This window comes from Helobdella robusta, assembly GCF_000326865.2.
Source record: "Helobdella robusta unplaced genomic scaffold HELROscaffold_9, whole genome shotgun sequence".
NCBI classification, from domain to species: domain Eukaryota; kingdom Metazoa; phylum Annelida; class Clitellata; order Rhynchobdellida; family Glossiphoniidae; genus Helobdella; species Helobdella robusta.
Genome location: NW_008705512.1, coordinates 4992998 through 5009218, shown reverse-complemented (window position 1 = coordinate 5009218; position 16221 = coordinate 4992998). Strand labels below are relative to the sequence as shown.

At 36.7% G+C, this 16221-nt stretch overlaps 1 protein-coding gene across 1 annotated transcript; it reads left to right on the top strand.

Moving 5' to 3' along the window:
* Positions 1 to 1721: 1721 nt before the first annotated feature.
* On the top strand, positions 1722 to 15537 carry HELRODRAFT_71177 (hypothetical protein; the record flags this gene model as incomplete). Its single annotated transcript, XM_009032974.1, has 26 exons — positions 1722 to 1803; positions 4103 to 4219; positions 4300 to 4389; positions 5147 to 5207; positions 5332 to 5473; positions 5841 to 6159; positions 6704 to 7296; positions 7556 to 7631; positions 7960 to 8159; positions 8250 to 8423; positions 8624 to 8962; positions 9096 to 9258; positions 10159 to 10451; positions 10491 to 10635; positions 10789 to 11033; positions 11237 to 11410; positions 11660 to 11785; positions 11879 to 11990; positions 12127 to 12338; positions 12478 to 12531; positions 12702 to 12839; positions 13151 to 13408; positions 13812 to 13929; positions 14192 to 14534; positions 14658 to 14700; positions 14986 to 15537. Coding segments are annotated over 26 exons (5169 nt in total), but the record flags the coding sequence as incomplete, so codon positions are not given.
* Positions 15538 to 16221: the final 684 nt, after the last annotated feature.

Here is a 16221-nt window from a genome sequence, read left to right as displayed (position 1 = left end):
TAGATTTATAGAATATTGTACATATATATACATACATATACTTTGGAATAACCTTCCACCTATGTTAAGAAGATCGGGAATTTCTATGGATTTATTTAAAAAAGAACTAAGGACATTTTTATTTTCTGTGAAATTGTTACCTTGATTTTAGTTTCATGTACAGTCACATATAACATTTTGTTTTGTTTTTTAGAGAACGCTCATGAAATTATTTAATTAGCGCTTAATAACTGTTTCTTAATAATAATATACATACATACGTACACACACACGCATATACAAATACAAACGTTCAGTTATTATTCAATTAGTGGACTTAACTTTCTTGTAACTAGGACATATTTATTGCTGGTCTTTAACCTGGGAGTCACTGGGGACTTGACAAACATACATACTTACATACACACATAAACACATACCTACATACATGCATACATGCGTGCATACATACATACATATATACATACATACATACATACATATATACTCACATACATAAATACACACATACATATATTCATGCATACATACATACACATTCAATACATAGATGAGTGATAATGTTATGTATGTATGTATGTCATTAGGTGTTGCGATAATTCGATTGAAGATAGTCTACATGTATGTTTGTATGTGTGTTTGTATGTGTGTATGCGCGTCTTTGTGTGTATGTGTGTCTTTTTGTTTATGTGTGTCTTTGTGTGTATGCGTATGCGTGTGTGTATATGTATGTGCATATGTACGTATATATTGAAGAATATTGATTTGTATATAATATTGTTTGGCTAAAAATAATTTTGAATTGATTTTAAAGTTTACATGCCAAGTTGTGTTGGTCAGAGTGAACGCGAGAGTTTCATTGCATGTGATCGCGCTTTCTTTACTGTGTGACGTCATCATCATCGTCGTCATCTTCTTCGTCATTGTCACCACCATCGTCGTCATCATCACCATCAGCTCACTAAATTATTATTTAAACATTGTTTGATGGTGAACGAACGAACGAATGAGCGGAAGAACGGATCAATAAAAATGAAGAGCTTATGATTCTTAGAAAGCCGATGATGACGATGATGACGCTGACGACGACGATGATGATGGAGTATAATAAGGTGATGATGATGATGACGATTATGATGATGATGATGGAGAAGAAGAATAAGAATAAGAAGATGATGATGATGATGATGAGGGTGGCGATGAGTATAATAGTTGTTGCATCGTTCACTAAACTATTACATTTTTTTTGTCTCTCACGTCATTCATTCATCAATTCATTCAGTCGTTCATTTTTCTTCTTCTTCTTCCTTCCGTTTATATTTTTTCACCTCTTCATTCATTCATTTTTTCGTTCTTTTGATCATTCCGCCATTCATCTTTGCAATCTGTCAATTATCGAAAATCCTCTCATCAAAAAAACCGGCCAAGAAATTCCCATGAATTATTAATTAGCCAACATGAATAATTAATTACCTTCATTAATAATTAATTAGCCTCAATGATTAATTAGCTTCATTAAAAATTAATAATTAACTACTTATAGCAGTGCTAAGCACCTTAACCATTACGCCTATAATAGTTATATATATGTTATATATATGTTATATATATGTTATAATAGTTATATATATGTTCATTCGAATAAATTATGTTAATTATGATAGGAGCATTACGTTGGCCAATTATGAATAAATTATGTTAATTATAATAGGTACATTACGTTGGCCTTCCCCATGGGAAATTTGGCGGCCCTTCGTACGTTTCGGGTGCTTAGAGCCCTGAAGACTGTGGCCGTGGTACCTGGTTAGTTTGAAAAATTAATATTCATTACTAATATAATTATTAATATATTTACTTATTATAATTTACTATTGTTGTTATCGTTCTACAATTTTTTTGAAATTTCATCACTATTCGTTCATTTGGTTATTAATTTATACACACGTGAATTAATTAATGAATACATTCCTCCATTCACTTGTTCATTCATTCGTTCGTTAATTCATTTTTTAATTTATTTATTCCTCATCTATTTATTCATTCGTTCGTACATTCAATCCGTCCTTCCATTATTGATTGCACCGTTCATTCGTTCACATGCAAGAATATTCAGTTTTGTTCATTCGTTCATTAACGCAAACATTTCTTTACCCTCCACAACGAGCTTCCGAAAAAAATCTCGGATGAATAGAACAAAGTAAAGATGTGAGCGAACGAACGAACGAACGAACGAACAAATGAATGAAGAAGTGATTAAACAAATGAATGATTGAAAGATTGAATGAATGAATTAATGGATGAACAACATACAAATGAGCTCTTAAAAATATTGAACGGTTGAACAATTAAACGAAAATTATTTGAATAACATAACGTAACGTAACAAGGATTATAGTGGTTCAGTAGATATCTCCATATGAGAACCACTGGATCGATTTTGACTGATAATATAGATTTATGATCCAAATCTTCCAAGTCTGACTTTGAACTCCTACGTTATAGGAACTGTTACAGTTTTTTCGTCCAGTTTATTCCAACGTTTTAAAACTCTCGAACTGAAAATCTTCTTTTATTGTTCCTACCTTTTCTTTGAAAAACTTGTACCGGTGCCCTCTTGTGTTTCTATTTTCTGCAAATTGGAAGAATAGGGATGAATCTATCTCATCTTTACCCGCCATGATTTTGTACGTCTTCTCCTGTCCCACATTTGTCCAAAGTTATCAGTCTACATCTCTTCAATCTTTCCTCATACGAGAGTCTTTCGCAATTGTTAACCGACCGGGCTGCCCGTCTTTGAACTGCTTCCAACACTTCTTCGAATAAATGAACAAGTGAACAAATGAATAAAAGAAAAACAAATTAAAGAAATAAAAACAAATAAAACAAACGAAAAAACAAACAAACAAAAGTGAATGAGTGATGGAAAAATAAGCGAAAGAACAAAATAAGCACGCTGACGAAATATTCAACTGCGAAAAAATATCCTAAAAAAGAACTTAACGATGTGAAAGATGATAGTAATGATCCTTTTATTCATCCAATCGATCTATTTCCGCTTTATTCTTTCTTTCCATCTATGGATTTTCTGTGCGTTCCACGTTTTTCCTCTATACAAACATGTGTACAGTTATATACGTCAGATCACGTCAGATCAGGTTTATGCACATACACACATACACACATATATATATATATACATATAATATATATATATATATATAGTGTGTGTGTGTGTATGTGTGTACGTGTTTGTATATGCGCATATATTGAATAAATTAAGGTATATAAAGTTGTATTTGTACCGGTATAACGGTATAACCGTATTCATGAGTGCCTGGTTTTTCAATATATAAATTGATGTGTGGGTGTGTGAATGTGTGGATGTATGAATGTGTGGATGTGTGAATGTGTTGTTGTGTGGATGTGTAGTTGTGTGCTGTGTTTCTTTCCTCTGCTTTCTCTTAATTGCATTAACTATCTAATCTTATTATAAATTTATATTCGCCACCCCGGTCTTAAATGTACCCTACACATACACACACACATACACGCATACATACATACGTATATACATACATACATACATAAATACACGCATACATACACACACACACATAAGCACATGGAAACACACACATTTATGTATATATGTGTGTACGTGTCTAAATGTGCCTGTATGTATGTATTGTGTATGTATGTATGTGTGTATGTATGTGTGTATGTATGTATGTATGCACAATTGTACATGCTTTACTATGTTTACATGCACTAAAGTGAGATGGTTGTTCTGAATGCACTGATATACATTTTTTCAAATCCAATTATTTTGTTCACCTTGTTCGTTTGTTCATGCGTTCTTTCTTTTTTTTTATTCATTTACTTATTCATTCTTTCATTCATTCTTACATCCATTCATTCGTTCGTTCGTTTATTAGTTCATCCGTCGTTCATTCATTATTTTCTCGTTTGTTTATTGATCCATTGATTCATCCATCCATTTACCCATCAATTCATTCATTTATTCTTTCATTCATTCATACATCCAACTATCCATCTACCTAATAATTATCCATTCATTCATTCACTCATTCATTCATTCAAGGGTTAAAAACGATTGTTGGCGCTCTCATGGAGGCCGTTCGAAGACTTCGTGACGTCATCATCCTCACATTGTTCGTTCTCTCTATTTTTGCTCTGATTGGTCTACAGATATATCAAGGTTATGATAATGATGATGACGATGATGACGTCAAAGATGACGGTGATATAAAAGGCTAATTATCGCGTTGTGATTCCCAGGTACCCTAATGAACAAATGCATACTCACTCCTGATTGGATGGCGTTGCCGGAAGTCAACGATACCGTTCGTGACGTCACCATTAATAACAGTATCAACAACGACACCAACAGCAACAATAATAAAAATAACGGTTATAATGTTATAAACAGCAACAATAATGAAAACAACAACAATATCTATGTGGAAACATTCGTTCTTGAGAAACGAAATGACATCAATATTAATGTTGGGAATATATATTTACTAAACAACAACAAAAACAGCAACAACAAAGTCTCGAGCAGAAATATAAACAATTCTAATCTAACCACTTACAACGATGTATTAATTGAACAACAACAGCTAAACCAACAACGGTACAACAACAGCCTGCTTATATACAACAAAAACAACAACATCAACGAAATCATCATCAACGTCAACAACAACATTGACCACAACAACAACACAAACAACAGCATTTCAATAGATTACCCATCGCAATTGTCAACAATCTACAGCAACAAACAACACAGCAGCAGCAACAACAACAATTTTTTTAAACAACTATTCAACAAAATTGTACCTCAACAACAACACAGCAACAAATCCGATCAGCTGACTGGCGATGATTATTTCTTACTACATATCAAAAACGAAAGTTGTTCTTGTTTGTTTGTTTGTTTGCTTGTTTGTATGTGTTGATGTCTCTTAGTCAGGTTATTAGTGCATTTTCCTCATTGAAAAATGTTTCTTACCGTCATCATCATCATCCCAACGTCACAAAACATCCTCTTCCTCCTTACCACCTCATCCACATCATAATCATCTTCATCCTCATCATCTTCATCATCATTTACTCGCAGGTAATTGGTTGATTCTTCCTAATGGGTCTCCTAAGCTCTGCGGAAATGGTTCGGGATTGGGGTACATAAATTTTTACCTCTTGTGCATTTTTAAATTTTTCTTCTCCTTCTTCTTCTTATTATTATTATTTTGACCTAATTAATTATAAACTAACTCACCCAATAACTTTTTGACCTGTTTTCAGAACTTGCCCGCCAACGCACTTCTGCATACCGGTCGGTTCGAATCCGAATTTCGATTACACGAGTTTCGATAATTTCGGTTTCGCCCTGCTCTGTGCCTTCAGGCTGATGACGCAAGATTATTGGGAAAACCTCTATCAGATGGTCTGGGTTTTCCCGGTTTTTTGACATTTATTTATTTTTAAAAGGACGTTTGGTTTTTAGTTTCAGTTTCATTATTCTAGATCATATTTCAGGTTTGTTCTGTGTGTGGTGTTGTTCGAGTTTGAAATGAAAGATTTAAAATATGAACAATTTTAAATCTTCATCGTATAAAAACCTTGGTTTGTTTTTTGATTTCACGATGGTGCTTTCATTTCAATGTATTTGACCGTTGAATGGATGAATAAACGAACTAGCAAACGAACTAACTAACTAAATAAATAAACAACTAAATAAATTTGTAATTAATTGATTAAATAAACGAATTAATTAATAACTAAATAATGTGTTTTAAACGAAATGCCTGCAGGTGTTAACGACAAACGGACAGTTCCACATCGTCTTCTTCATCCTGGTCATCTTCATGGGGTCCTTCTACCTGGTCAACCTGATACTGGCGATCGTCGCTATGTCGTACGATGACTGCCAGAAACAGGAGCAGTTGGAGGACGAGGGGGAAGAAAATGATGACGAAGACGACGATGACAAAAGTGATGATGATGATGACGAAGACGATGATGAAGTAGTTGTTGGCGATGGGGGTCTCAAGATTTACGACGGGGTGGTCTGCAGTGGTGATGATGAAAATGTAGATAGAGATCTGGAGAATTTGATGAGGGTAAGGTTTTGTCATCGTCGTCGTCGTCATCACCATCATTTCAATTATTATTATTATTATTAATATTATTATTATTAATATTATTAATCTTATTATTATTATTATTGCCCATCATCATCATCACAATCATCGTCGTCATTCCATCAGGAGCAGATGGCTCCCGATCGAATGTTCCATGCATTCTCCGATCATCATCATCATCATCATCATCATCGTAACCACGGAAACGACCTTGACATTACTAGTTATCTTCCGGTTTGTGATGATGATGATAACGACGATGGTGGTAGTAGTTATGATGATGATGATGGTGATGATGATGACAATGATGAGGTGGACGATGTCGATGATAATATTTACATTATTCATTTTCCTCAATTCAATCAAGACTGTACTTATTTCCAACAACAAAAAAACGCTTGAAACTTCGTGGCTTGAAAACAGCAACAACAACAACAACAATTCTTACAACTCATTATCCAATCCCAGTAGCAACAATCGCAGCCACAGCAACCACAGCAACAACAGTATTCCGTATTTGGACGACGACGAAGCCAGCCTACGTAGACAAACTCCCACAACGATACAGCGAAACAGCAACACGTCAACCCACCAACAACCAACGACACAGAACAACAAAACATCACTGTACCACGAACAAAACTACCTCACAATACCTTCTCCAGACCCACCCCGCTACAAACAACAACACCCCTACCACCACCCTCCACAACAACAAGAGGCCAGCAGACATCACCATGGTAGCTGGGATGGACTGCCTGTCATCTACCACCACCAGAACGCCAACAACTTCCCCCAAAAAAGCTTAGCTAACAAAGTAAAAGCCGCTCACAGAGCCAGTTTGAGACGGCAAAGTCTACGGATGAGACGTCTGTCGGTCGATGTTGCTCGGACTGCCGCGACAGGCTTCAGCGACGGTGATCAACTTTTGGCCACTACTGATGATGGTTCGAAATTGGCATTAAGCAAGGGAAAGCAAGACGCGGAAAATTTGACAAAGGAGAAAATTTTTGAGGCAACTCACTTTTTGTGGTTTAAAAAAAAGTTTGTTCCTGAATCTAAAGAAGAAAATGAACAACAACTACAGCAACTGCAACCACAACGAATGCCAGCACAGCAACGACATGTAGATACGACTAACAATTTAACTTCTTCACCTCATAACCATATCGTTAGTACAAATTTGATTTTTGACTTTTTAACATTGGTCGACACCTCTTACAAATATTTTTGAATTTCATTATTATGCTATTAATTTTTATAAATAATTAAAAAAATATTTTTGAGTTTTCTTATTTATACTCTTAACTTTTATAAATAATTAAAAAAATACAAATCAGAAGTTAAAAAACTTCCCGGAAACACGTGACGATACGATTCACCAGTGTCAGACGGACGATGACGATGTTGATGTTGACGATGATGATGACGACGGTCAAATGACATCTATCGCATACCAAGGTTTACACAAGTATCAATGTAACAATTTCTACAACAAGTCGCTAATAATTTTAAATAATTCAAACATTAAACGCCATCGTCCTCATTTTAAAATCCAATTTGACTTTTTTTTTAAATTTCAAACTTCCAGACTTGAAATTATTGCAATCCTTTCTGAGAGACAGCAAAAAAGGTTGGTAAAAAACTATCTTTTTAATTCGCACACACATACACACACACACAAACACCAACAAACATCTCAAAAAAAAAAACAAAAACAAAAAATTCAAAGGCGCAAAATCAAACAAAAATGGCTGTCAACCACATTACGTGAAACGTTACTTAAGAGAAAAATGCAACTACCTGCTGTATGGATGGCAGTGCTGTCCGCAATGGATAAAGTTCGCCTCCATTGTCGAACTATTTGTCATGGATGCCTTTGTGGACCTGTTTATAACACTGTGCATCGTCGTCAACACAATTTTCATGGCTCTAGACCACGAGGGCATGTCGGAACACCTCGCTCAGGTCCTTTCCGTTGGAAATTACGTTAGTTACGATTTTTATGATTATTTTTTTGTGAAATGTGATTTTTGGTTATAAATAACAACAATGAACGAACAAACAAAAATGATATAGGTATTCACGGCCATCTTTACGATCGAAGCCTTCTTGAAGATAGTGGCCCTAGGCTTGCAGCGTTATTTGCAAGACAAGTGGAGCTGCTTCGATCTCATCATTGTCGTATTGAGTCTCGTCGAGTTGGGTCTTTCCAATATTAAAGGACTGTCCATATTGAGATCGTTTAGACTTGTAAGTTCTCGTGTGGTGTTTTTGATTGACTGGTTCGATTGGTAGGTTGATCGATTGCATGGTTGATTGATTGATTGGTTGATCTAATGATTGTTAATTGATTGATTGGGTGGTTAATTAAATGGATAAATGTTTTTATGCCTGGTTGGATTTATTTTTTAAACACTAACAAAGACAAAACCGTCAAACGCAACAAACAGCTTCGAGTTTTCAAGTTAGCGAAATCCTGGCCGACACTCAACCTCCTAATTGGCATAATAGGCAGGACAATGGGGGCGCTAGGCAACCTGTGCTTCGTGCTCGCCATCATCATCTTCATCTTCGCAGTCATGGGCATGCAACTCTTCGGTGAAAATTACACGGTGGAGAAGTTTGGGGAGATGCCGCGGTGGAATTTCTCGGATTTTCTTCATTCGTTCATGATCGTTTTCAGAGTTCTATGCGGGGAGTGGATCGAATCCATGTGGGCATGCCTCTTTTGCTCCGGAATCATTTGCATTCCTTTCTTCCTCCTCACCATGATTATCGGAAATTTAGTCGTCTGTTTCGCTTTCGTTTTCGAATTTTTAATTTTCTTTTCATTCCTGTGTAGGAGTGCGCTGTTTTTAATTATTTCAATCTTATTTACAGTCTGAAAAGTTTAAAACTTTAAAAAAAATTTAAAAACCATAGGTTCTCAACCTCTTCCTCGCTCTCCTACTCAGCTCATTTGGCGCCGAGAGTCTTCAGGGCGCCAACCAATCAGACGAAAGCGGTGGTGAACCGAATAAGTTGCAAGAAGCAGTTGATCGAATAACTCGGTTCGGTCGGTTCGTCAAATCGCATCTACTCGTATGTATTTATTACCGACTGAAGCGAGGAAATCGCAAGAGGAAGAAGTACGTCCCGATTTATAGAAAAGTGGATTTCGATGGAAAAATTTATTTCGAGAATGATGAAGCGGATGACGACGATGAAGTCGTTAATGATGACGATGATGATGATGGCCGGGATAATAGTAATAACAATAATAACAACAATAATGGTAATAATAATAATAATAATGATGGTAATAACAGAAGAAAAAGTTACAAAGACGATGATGAAAATTATCATCATCGTCTTTCTACTCTGCCCCCTCCTTATCTTCGTAACTATCATCATTCACGTCATCATCCACGTCATCAGCAGCTGCAGCAGCATCGTCAGCAGCGTCAACATCGAAATGAAGCTGATGGAGTTGATAGTGAGGATGTTGGGGATTGTAGAATTGAAAGAAACATTTCCAATGGCTTTAGTGAAAAACTCGTACAAAAATCAAAATGGAGTTTCAAGGACCTAAAGTTGAAAACATTTGTTAAATATTCTTCGTTCATCAAAGCTGGACACTACAAAAATGAACCTTGTGACATTCAACTTCAAAACCAGCAACAACAACAACGACAACAACAACATCTATTATCGCAACAACAACAACAACCACTTCTGCTATATGAAACCCAGCAATATCACGACCATCAATATCATGGACCCTACAACGAAAGTCATCAATACAGCATTAAAAAACATCAACAACATCAACAACAGCACCAACAACAACAACAATTAAAACAGCATCAACAACAACAAATATTTCTGGAAAACTTACTCATGCAACTACCGTACTCTTCAACATTTTCCGGCTGCAATATTTCGACGCCATCTTTTGAAAAAGATCACAAATCGTCCAACAGAAAACAATTCCTAAAAATTACAGACTTATCCCAGTCCAGTTCGTCTATTTCCGTTTCCGGCTTGAAGGAGGAAGAGGAAGAAGATGATGAAGAAAAAACAGAAATAGTTTATTACATCAACGAGGATGATGATGATGAAATCGATGAAAACGTCAATTACAGTGGCAACAACAACAACAACAACAACTGCAATAATAATAATAACAGCAACAACAATAATAATAACAACAACAATAATAATAATAATAACAACAACAATAATAATAATAATAATGTTGATGACGATGACGATTCGAGTTCGTCAAGCGTATCATCGGTTGAAATGTACGAACGAAATTTGCGACTTTTTTGCCAGCAGCGAAGGGAGATGATAAAATTGAAAAGCGCCTCAAACAACAACAACGACAACAAAGACAATACAAAACAAGATGATGATGATGACGATGACGACGACGATGATGATGTTGACGACGACGATGATGATGATCGCGATGGTGGTGGTGATGATGATGACGACGAGGCAACAATGGACCCGGGAGGCCAGAATCCAATTAGTGATATTCACACGGCAACTGCCATTAAGCACGTGACACAACAAAATGGCGACTTAACTCAACAACAACAACAAACACAACAACAACAACAGCAGCAAGGATTATTGAACATAGAAGCCACGGAAGTTAAAATAGAGTACATAGTATATCCGGACGATTGCTGTCCAGACTCAGTAACTATGCAGTTTAAAAAATGTTTCAACAAAAGATTGAGATCCGAAATAAGTGGAAGTTTGGTGGGAAGATTTTTCTGGAAGGGAAGAACGCTTTGTTACCAGCTGGTGGAGCATAAGTGGTTTGAAACTTTCATCATCTTCATGATCATCTGTAGCAGTCTGACACTGGTACGTGCTTCTCTTTAAAATACTTACGTAATCAATTGTGACTTGACCTACCGGGAAGTCTGTTTTTAAATCAAATAGATGAATTTATGTATTTGTTTGAAATATTTCAACTACGTACAAAAATTTAAAAATAATCAACGAATTAGAAAATGGAAACAAGTAAACTTTATCAAAAAAACAACAACAACAAAACTCAAACGCAGGCGATAGAAGACAAAAACATAGGCGAAAAACCTCTCTTGAAAAAGATTTTGAAATATTTGGACAAATCATTCAGCATCATCTTCGTATTTGAGATGCTCATCAAACTGATGGCGTACGGATTCAAGAAGTATTTCACTGACGCCTGGTGCTGGCTCGATTTCATCATCGTCGCTGTGAGTGAGTGAGTGAGTGAGTGAGCGAGCGAGTGAGTGAGTGAGTGAGTGAGTGAGTGAGTGAGTGAGTGAGTGAGCGAGCGAGCGAGTGAGTGAGTGAGTGAGTGAGTGAGCGAGTGAGTGAGTGAGTGAGCGAGTGAGTGAGTGAGTGAGTGAGTGAGTGAGTGAGCGAGTGAGTGAGTGAGTGAGATAACGAGTTCTCTTTCTCTTTTTTGTTTTCAACTCTTTTTTCTCTCTTTTTTACACCAGATTTCTCTGATAAGTCTTGCAGCAGAAGGTGCAGGAATGGGAAACATCGGGGCTTTCAGAGCCTTGAGGACATTGAGGGCCTTAAGGCCCCTTAGAGCTGTTTCGAGATGGGAGGGAATGAAGGTAGTTATGATTATGATGCTGTTGTTGTTGATGGTAATGATGATGATCACACACACACACGTACACACACACACACGTACACACACACACGTACAGGTAGTTGTGAACGCCTTGATTCAAGCCATCCCAGCCATCTGCAACGTTCTTCTCGTCTGCTTGGTTTTCTGGCTCATATTCAGCATCATGGGTGTCAACTTATTTGGAGGTTGTTTTTTTTTTATTTTTTCTCATTTTTTTCAAATAAATTGTTAATATTCTATCAAAATGATTGATATTAGTGCTTATCTGAATTAATTTATGTTGATTAATCATTTTATGTCAATTATTCATTTTATGTTAATTAGGCAGCTTTGGGAGGTGTCTAGATGAAACAGGCGAAGTGGCGAATGTCAGCCTGATATACAACAAAAATCAGTGCCTAGCGCTAGGTGGGTGGGACTTGTCGACGGCCAGTGACGTCATGACCAGCGATGTGCCGCCTCATAATTATTCATGGTACAACCCTAAAATTAACTTCGATCACGTTCCCGTTGCCTACCTCGCTCTTTTTCAAATCGTTCGTATTGATTTTCGTTTTTTAGATCAATTAACATATTATAACTTTTTTTGGTTTTTCCTCTAGTCTCACTTTCCAATTTAATGAACTAATTAATTAAATTAGATTGAACTTAATTAAATAATTGCTTATTAAACAGGCTACATTCAAAGGCTGGATAGACATTATGAATTACGCAATTGATAGTAAGGAGGTAATAATCGTCAGTTGTCTCTTCTCTCATTCTTTCATTCATTTATTTATTCATTTGTTCGTTTAGTTTTCCACTGATTCAATCACTCACTAATTGTTCAATCTTTCATTTGTCCGTTCAATCTTTGAGTAATAATAATAATTAATGATGATGATTATGATGATAATTAGCCAGGGCTACAACCGGAAAGGGAAGTGAGGGTCTATATGTACCTCTACTTTGTCTTCTTTATAGTCTTTGGATCGTTTTTCACCTTAAACCTCTTCATCGGCGTCATCATCGATAACTTCAACATGCAGAAGAGGAAGGTCGGTCGGTTGGTTGGTTGGTTGGTTGGTTGGTTGGTTGGTTGGTTGGTTGGTTAGTTGGTTGGTTAGTTGGTTGGTCAATTGATTGATTGATCGGTTGGTTGGCTGGTTGATTTGTAAAGAATTTTATTGAATGTCTAATAGATCGATTGAAATCATAAATGATTCTTAACGTACAGTACCTAGATGTCTACACATGCACAATCAAAAATACACTAAAAACAAAAACAAACAAACAAACACACAAACACACACACAAACACACAAACACAAACACGCGCATACACACGCACACGCACGCACAAACGCAGTCTGGCTCTCAACAACTATTCATGACGGAGGACCAAAAAAAATACTACAACGCCATGAAGAAACTCGGCTCGAAACAGCCGCAGAAACCGATACCTAGACCGAAACTAAAATGCAGCATGATCATCTTTCAAGTGATATCCAATCAGAAATTTGACGTAGCTATCATGATAGCTATCCTCCTTAATATGATAACGATGGCTGTCGAACATTACGAACAACCAGAGGAACTCACATTTTACTTGGCGGTCGTCAATCAGGTAATGTGTTGTGAAGCTTTTTTTGAGGTCTGCTGTTTCTTGGCGGATCAGCTTTTTTTTATTTTCCAGTTATTTGTTGTTTCGCTTTGTCTTGTTGTTGGTTTGTATGAAATACGCACACGTACACGCACATACACGTACACACCACACACACGTATACACCACACACACGTACACATACGCGCACAGACACACACACACGCGCGCACACACTTACATACATGTAGCACCATTGTTGTTTTTAATAATGATTAGTATAAAATAAATTCACACTCGTAAATATAATATATATAATATATACTTACACACACACAAACACAAACAAACACACACACAAACAAACAAACACACATGCACACACACAAACAAACACACATGCACACACACAAACAAACACACACAGATATTCATAGCGATATTCACGATTGAGTGTCTGATGAAGTTGATAGCCCTCCGGTGGTACTACTTCAAGCAGCCTTGGAACGTTTTCGACTTCATCGTCGTTTTCATGTCCATATTAGGTATTGGCGCTGTTACGTCATTCTGAATGACGATGACGTCATTGTGTGAAGAACGATGATGAAGATGATGAGTTGATGATGGCAACAGAATAAGAACCTATATTATCCTACAGCGCACTCACACGCTTAAATCTATTCTCTCTAATACACATACTCACACACGTACCCGCACCACACATTCATACAACGCGCACACATTCACACACATACACATTCACACACATTCACGCACACACACACATTCACACACATACACATACAGGTCTAGCAATGAAAGAAATCATCGAGCAGTATTTCGTCTCACCGACTCTGCTTCGAGTTGTTCGAGTATTTCGAGTCGGTCGAATTTTGCGACTAGTCAAATCGGCCAAAGGAATTCGCACGTTGCTATTCTCACTGGCTGTTTCACTGCCGGCTCTGGTGAACATCGGTCTCCTCTTATTCCTCATCATGTTTATCTACGCCATTTTCGGCATGTCCTTCTTCATGCACGTGAAATACAACAACGGCATTGAAGAGCTGTTCAACTTTGAAACTTTCTTCCGCAGTATGACGCTACTGTTTCAGATTTCTACATCGGCTGGGTGGGATGGGGTGCTGGCCGGGTTGATGATTGAGCCCCCCTTCTGCGACCCGGGACATAGAGGAGCCAGCCACACCAACCAACAACGAAGCAATCATCATCTACATCACCTACGGCAACATCTACGGAAGGAGAATATTTCAAGTGGTGGAGGTGTTGTGGATGAAGCGAGCCACACCAGCGATCCTGTCTGGAGTAACAATATGAATAGTAGTAATTATACAGACATAGTATTAAGGACGGTACTTCCATATTTGTATCAAAACAACAGCACGACGTCATCGTCGTCGTCACTACTTAACATGACACAAGATCTTTTTAAAACTAACATTTCACGCGTATCATCACCTTCATTTTCATATTCATCGCCGCCCACCTTTCAAGATGTACCAACAACCATTCAGTCGGATGATCACGTACCGACTACGGACTACCCCTGTCACGTCATTTACGACGATTTCACCGACATCGAGGACGATCGACCGAACGGAGATTGCGGTAATTCAGGGATGGCCGTACTCTACTTGGTCAGTTATTTAGTGGTCAGTTACTTAGTAGTCATCAACATGTACATCGCTGTTATATTAGAAAACTTCAGCCAAGCCACTGATGACATCCGACAAGGGCTGACACAGGACGATTTTGACATGTACTACGAAGTTTGGGAAAGGTTCGACGAAAAAGCCACACAGTTCATACCATTAGAAATTATGAATCGATTCGTCGATGCGCTAGAACATCCGCTCCGAATACCGACACCGAACCGATGTAAACTCGTCAGTCTCAACATACCGATATGCGAGGGCGATAAGGTCCATTGCTTAGACATTCTTGACGCCTTGACTAAGAACTTTCTTGGTACTAGCGGTGACATGGGTGGCGAGTTAGACCGACTGAAGAATAGTATCGGTTATAAGCCCATCACCACTACGCTGAGAAGACGACGAGAAACTTATTGCTCTGTCGTCATACAGAGGGCTTGGCGTAAGTATAAAAATAGTAATAAGGGTAATGTAAATAAATAAGAAACAATCAATAAAAATAAAAAATAGTTAATTATAATTATAATAATTATATATAATTATAATAATTATAATTTATAATTATTACAAAATAATAATAAACATATTAATTATGATGTGTAGCGAGAAAATTATCAAGTTATACGGTTGAGATTGTCAGTGTTGAGATAAGATTGAGATTGTCAAAGATTTGTTAGGTATTTATATTTCCATTGCACTTTCATATCTACAGACTCTATTTTTAACTATTTAACCGCCTGTTGCTTCAATAAGAAAAGAAATTATTTTATTATTTTTTAATAGAAATATATATATATATATATATATATATATATATATATATATATATATATATACGTATGACAAAATATTGATTTGTTTGTAGGATTAATTTTATTCACGTCTGTTAACTAATTATATATTAGGCGATTTATAGGTTAATTTTTTATGTTTTAATGTTTAAATTAAATGCATACTGTGTTGTTTCTTTGCTTGTATGTTTGTTGTCGATGTTGTTGTTAATGCTGTTGTTGTTGTTTTTTGGCTGTTGTTTTTGTGGCTGTTGTTGTTGTTGATGTCGTTGTTGTCGTTGTTGTTGGTGGTGTTGTTTTGTTGTTGTAACTTTTATTGTTACTCTCCACTTCCCATATTTGAATGTTTTTTGTCCGCCATTCCCCGAGTAATTTT